We start from the raw sequence: 5,000 nt of genomic DNA, 5'->3' as shown, positions 1-5,000 counted from the left end.
AAAGTCGAGGCTGCCAAGATCGCCATTTACATCCGAAGATTTCTCAAGAAAGCAGTGGCTGACGGCATTCTTGTTCAGACCAAGGGAAGTGGAGCTAGTGGATCATTCAAGCTGGCCGTAGCAGAGAAGAGGGCCGTTCTAACTCCCAAGAAAGCCACCACAACCAAGAAACCATCTACAGCAGCAAAGAAGGCCGTGGTAACTCCCAAGAAAGCCGCCACAAGCAACAAACCACCTACAGCCTTGAAAAAGAAGCAGCAGCAGCAGCAGCTTGTTGTTGGGAACAAAAAGCCCAAAATAAAGAGAGCTTCAAAATCTCCCAAACCACCCAAGGCAAAGAAAGCTGTCAAGAAAACAACAAAGGCAAAATAAACGACGACATGCAAGCAGCATGAATACACATGACAATAAACATCCAGGCCTCCCCCCTCAGTGGAGGGGCCTCATATGATTCCAAAAAGAGTTTAGTTTTGTAGACAAATAAATCATTACTTTTGGGGTAGATTTACTCTGTATATTATATATATATATATATATATATATATATATATATATATATATATATATATATATATATATATATATATATATATATATATATATATATATATATATATATATATATATATACACACATACATGGGTGAGGTGATATGGTACCAAAGTTTTGGGTGAGGTGATTGACATTTACACAAGATAAAACACGAACCAATGGGAATAAAAACATAAGAATGGAAGTAACTGCAGAAGGCCTATTGGCCCATAACACAAGCACTTCCTCTTGATGCTTCTATATTGGTTCGGAGTCTTGAAGCTATAATATATATATATATATATATATATATATATATATATATATATATATATATATATATATATATATATGCACACAAAACTAAATAGTCTTGTTAGACAAATTGCCCCTATTAGAGGCAAGTTGACTAACAAGCCGAATGACTGCAATTGTTTTGAATTTGAGTTAAATCTAACATAGAAATGTAATCAAACCTAACCTAACCTATGCTAACCCAAGCTAAGCTAACCTAACCTAACCTAAGCTAAGCTAACCTAACCTAACCTAACCTAACCCAGCAATTCATGATCTTAATATAATACTGTTAATTGGATAAACCAATTTGGAAAGAAATGTTCGAAAATAACAAAATTAACTGTTCTTGTTAGGAAAATTGGGCCTTGCATACTTGTCCCAATAGTGTGGTTCTCGCTTTTAGGTACGACATAAACGTATACCTAAGTTGAGAGAGAAAAAGATTCGCACTCAAACATGCATATCGATTGCCAGTCCTGAATTCTGGGTAGATATTCGTGTCCTCCCTTTTCATTTACCATCATTTGGATACTATCAAAACAGCTCTGAGAAGGATAAAATGAATAAAACGGGTAGCTCACTCATGTAAAAAGGAAGAGTTGGGAAAGATCTCTCTCTCTCTCTCTCTCTCTCTCTCTCCCTCACCCCCCCCCCCCCCCCCCCACCACCAATGATCCTGCTCTGCTAGTATATAACGGAACAAACCTTCCCCCCCCCACCCCTCCCTCCCCAATCAGAGTCCCTTTAAGCATGCGAGGATAAAAAATAGATTTCATAAGACCCAATGTGCTAGCTGATATCAAAACAATTTATGTTATCGTCTATTAAGCCCTTCAGTAAAAAAGTATAGGGACCTAATTAGGTCCCGTTTTGAGGTGGTGGTGGGTGGAATCGATGGATTAGCCAAGCTCTTATCCGCCGAATCCGTAGAGGGTACGACCCTGGCGCTTCAGAGCGTACACCACGTCCATGGCAGTGACGGTCTTCCTCTTGGCGTGTTCCGTGTAGGTTACAGCATCACGGATGACGTTCTCGAGGAACACCTTCAGGACGCCACGGGTCTCTTCGTAGATGAGACCCGAAATACGCTTCACGCCGCCACGACGAGCTAAGCGACGAATAGCGGGCTTGGTGATGCCCTGGATGTTGTCACGTAGCACCTTACGATGACGCTTGGCGCCACCCTTTCCGAGTCCCTTGCCTCCCTTGCCGCGTCCAGTCATGGTGTTGAAGTTGTGTGAATAATAAAATTTCGGCACGATTTCCCCAGACTATATCCCGTCAAGCGGACGTACTTGTAGCATGGCAACTCCTAACTCCTGCCTGTCCTTACTTTATGCTTGTACTCGAGCAGAAACACGGCTTTCTCACAACGCTTTCAAAACTGCAGTTGCCTACTCGTCTGTTTCACGTCTCTGTGAAATGACTTTTGCACAAATCCAAAAAATAGAGCAAAATCAGCGATAATAGTGTTTGAGGTGAGCTGCCTGTTGGCTGCAGCCAGAGGAAGGAGGGGAGGGGCAACGGGGTGACGTAGGCGAGTCGAGCAGCCAATGGCGCTCGAGCAAGCGCCTCGAGACGGCGTATATAAGCAAAAATTTTTCGGCGCCGGCCATCACAAACCACAGTTGTTCACCATGGCTCGCACCAAGCAGACTGCTCGCAAGTCCACGGGAGGCAAGGCTCCTCGTAAGCAGCTGGCCACCAAGGCAGCACGCAAGTCTGCTCCTGCCACAGGGGGCGTGAAGAAGCCTCACCGTTACAGGCCCGGAACGGTCGCCCTGCGTGAGATCCGTCGTTACCAGAAGAGCACAGAGTTGCTCATCAGGAAACTTCCCTTCCAGCGTCTGGTGCGCGAGATTGCCCAGGACTTCAAGACCGATCTTCGCTTCCAGTCGTCTGCCGTCATGGCTTTACAGGAGGCATCCGAGGCTTACCTGGTCGGTCTCTTCGAGGACACTAACCTCTGTGCCATCCACGCCAAGCGTGTCACCATCATGCCAAAGGACATTCAGCTTGCTCGCCGTATCCGTGGAGAGCGTGCATAAGCTAAAACGACCACCCTAGTATACACCAAACTCGGCCCTTCTCAGGGCCAAAATATCCTTCTAAGGAGATTTCAGACATTCCTAGCATCAGTCATATGAATTAACCTTCATCTATACATATAATAAATAAATAAATACAATAATTTAGGTGTCATACATACACTGTACACGTGATATCAATAAATCAAGTCATTTGTAGTACAACCTGTCCTCTTACAAACAAAACGCCGTCGCTTTTCATTCTTATGCACTGCCAAGGATCCTTCCCCCCCCCCCCCCCCCCCCTCCAAAAAAAAAAAAAAATTGTCATACTGTACTAGAAATAAAAGCAGCTTGTATAAGTGACATACTGTCCTGTCCTGTTTTATTCTGTTTTTGGTCCTCTGGCTTAATCTGTTAAGTTAGGAGATGACATTTTAAATTAACCGTTTTCTTGACATTTTCAAACCTTAAGAGGGTGGCCTGCATAGTAATCCTAATGTGGAACATAACAATGAATCTCTAATCTCTAGAAAAAAGATACCGAGTGTTTATATGTGTGTTGAGAGAGAGAGAGAGAGAGAGAGAGAGAGAGAGAGAGAGAGAGAGAGAGAGAGAGAGAGAGAGAGAGAGAGAGAGAGAGAGAGAGAGAGAGAGAGAGAGAGAGAGAGAGAGACATGCAGAGACAGAGACAGAGACAGAGACAGACAGACAGACAGACAGACAGAGACTGAGAGAGAGAAACACACACAGACAGTTTCATAAATATTCTCATTTTATAGCTATTTGCTTTCAGTGACAGAGGTTTTTGTTATAATAGTATTGGTGTCTAACACTCACAATCTCTTTAGAAATTAAAGTGTGGCTCCAATGGAGCCGAGTTTGTTGGTTTGAGGCCAAGCCACCACCACAGGGCAGTAAGTAAGCCGTTTACTTGGAGGAGGTGTACTTGGTGACGGCCTTAGTGCCCTCAGAGACGGCGTGCTTGGCCAGTTCTCCGGGCAACAGGAGCCTTACAGCCGTCTGGATCTCCCGACTGGTAATGGTGGAACGCTTGTTGTAGTGGGCCAGGCGAGAAGCCTCGGCGGCGATGCGCTCGAAGATGTCGTTCACGAACGAGTTCATGATCGACATGGCTTTGGAAGAGATACCAGTGTCGGGGTGGACCTGCTTCAGCACTTTGTAGATGTAGATGCTGTAGCTCTCCTTCCTCCTGCGCTTCTTTTTCTTATCGCCCTTGGCAATGGCCTTCTGGGCCTTTCCGGCCTTCTTGGCAGCCTTTCCAGATGCCTTGGGTGGCATGATGATGCTCGTGCTGGCTGGCGTTGCGATACAATAATGAACTTTTGCGCGAGTCGAGCTTTCCTTTTATATCCCGCTCGCGACTCAGCTCAGAGCGGGTCGCGTGGCGGAGCGCGCTGATTGGTCAGTGGCGGACTCCCTTGATCCTGAGCGGGGTATATAACACGAAGCTCGATCTGCGGGCCGGCATAAAACACCACAAACCCACAACAGCAGCAGCAATGTCAGGACGCGGCAAGGGAGGCAAAGTGAAGGGCAAGTCAAAGTCTCGCTCCAGCAGGGCCGGACTTCAGTTCCCCGTGGGCAGAATTCACCGTCTGCTGCGTAAAGGCAACTACGCCGAACGCGTCGGTGCTGGCGCTCCTGTCTACCTGGCAGCCGTCATGGAATACCTCGCTGCCGAAGTTCTGGAGCTCGCCGGTAACGCCGCACGTGACAACAAGAAGACCCGTATCATCCCACGTCACTTGCAGTTGGCCATCCGCAACGACGAAGAACTCAACAAACTTCTGTCTGGCGTAACCATTGCACAGGGAGGTGTTCTTCCAAACATTCAGGCAGTTCTTTTGCCAAAGAAGACAGAGAAGAAGTAAGCACTTCTGCCACCCACCACGACAAATACCATAACCAGGCTCCATCCGGAGCCACACACACTTTAATAGAGAGATTCAAGTAGACAATCAACTTTCAAACATTAATAATAACATTTATATTGATTTCATTTGGAATGTGTACATAACAAACAAACAAACAAAACAAAATTATAGGGGATATTCAGCATCACTTGGAATATTAACCAATCATATAAATCCAATATATATTTTATATTTTACTTTAAGCGA

General features: G+C 45.4%; 1 protein-coding gene across 1 annotated transcript; it reads left to right on the top strand.

Annotated features, from left to right (window-relative positions):
- Positions 1-4,362: 4,362 nt before the first annotated feature.
- Positions 4,363-4,816, top strand: LOC138360501 (histone H2A). The gene has a single exon (XM_069320273.1). The coding sequence runs from the start codon at positions 4,380-4,382 to the stop codon at positions 4,749-4,751; it is 372 nt and encodes a 123-aa protein (XP_069176374.1). The 5' UTR covers positions 4,363-4,379; the 3' UTR covers positions 4,752-4,816.
- The last annotated feature ends 184 nt before the right edge of the window (positions 4,817-5,000 follow it).

This window comes from Procambarus clarkii, unplaced genomic scaffold (genome assembly GCF_040958095.1).
Source record: "Procambarus clarkii isolate CNS0578487 unplaced genomic scaffold, FALCON_Pclarkii_2.0 HiC_scaffold_113, whole genome shotgun sequence".
Lineage (NCBI taxonomy): Eukaryota > Metazoa > Arthropoda > Malacostraca > Decapoda > Cambaridae > Procambarus > Procambarus clarkii.
This window is presented reverse-complemented; position numbering and strand designations above follow the sequence as displayed.

Excerpts from the sequence above, each read along its gene's own strand:
- LOC138360501 (XM_069320273.1), top strand. The coding sequence starts at position 4,380 with ATGTCAGGACGCGGCAAGGGAGGCAAAGTGAAGGGCAAGTCAAAGTCT.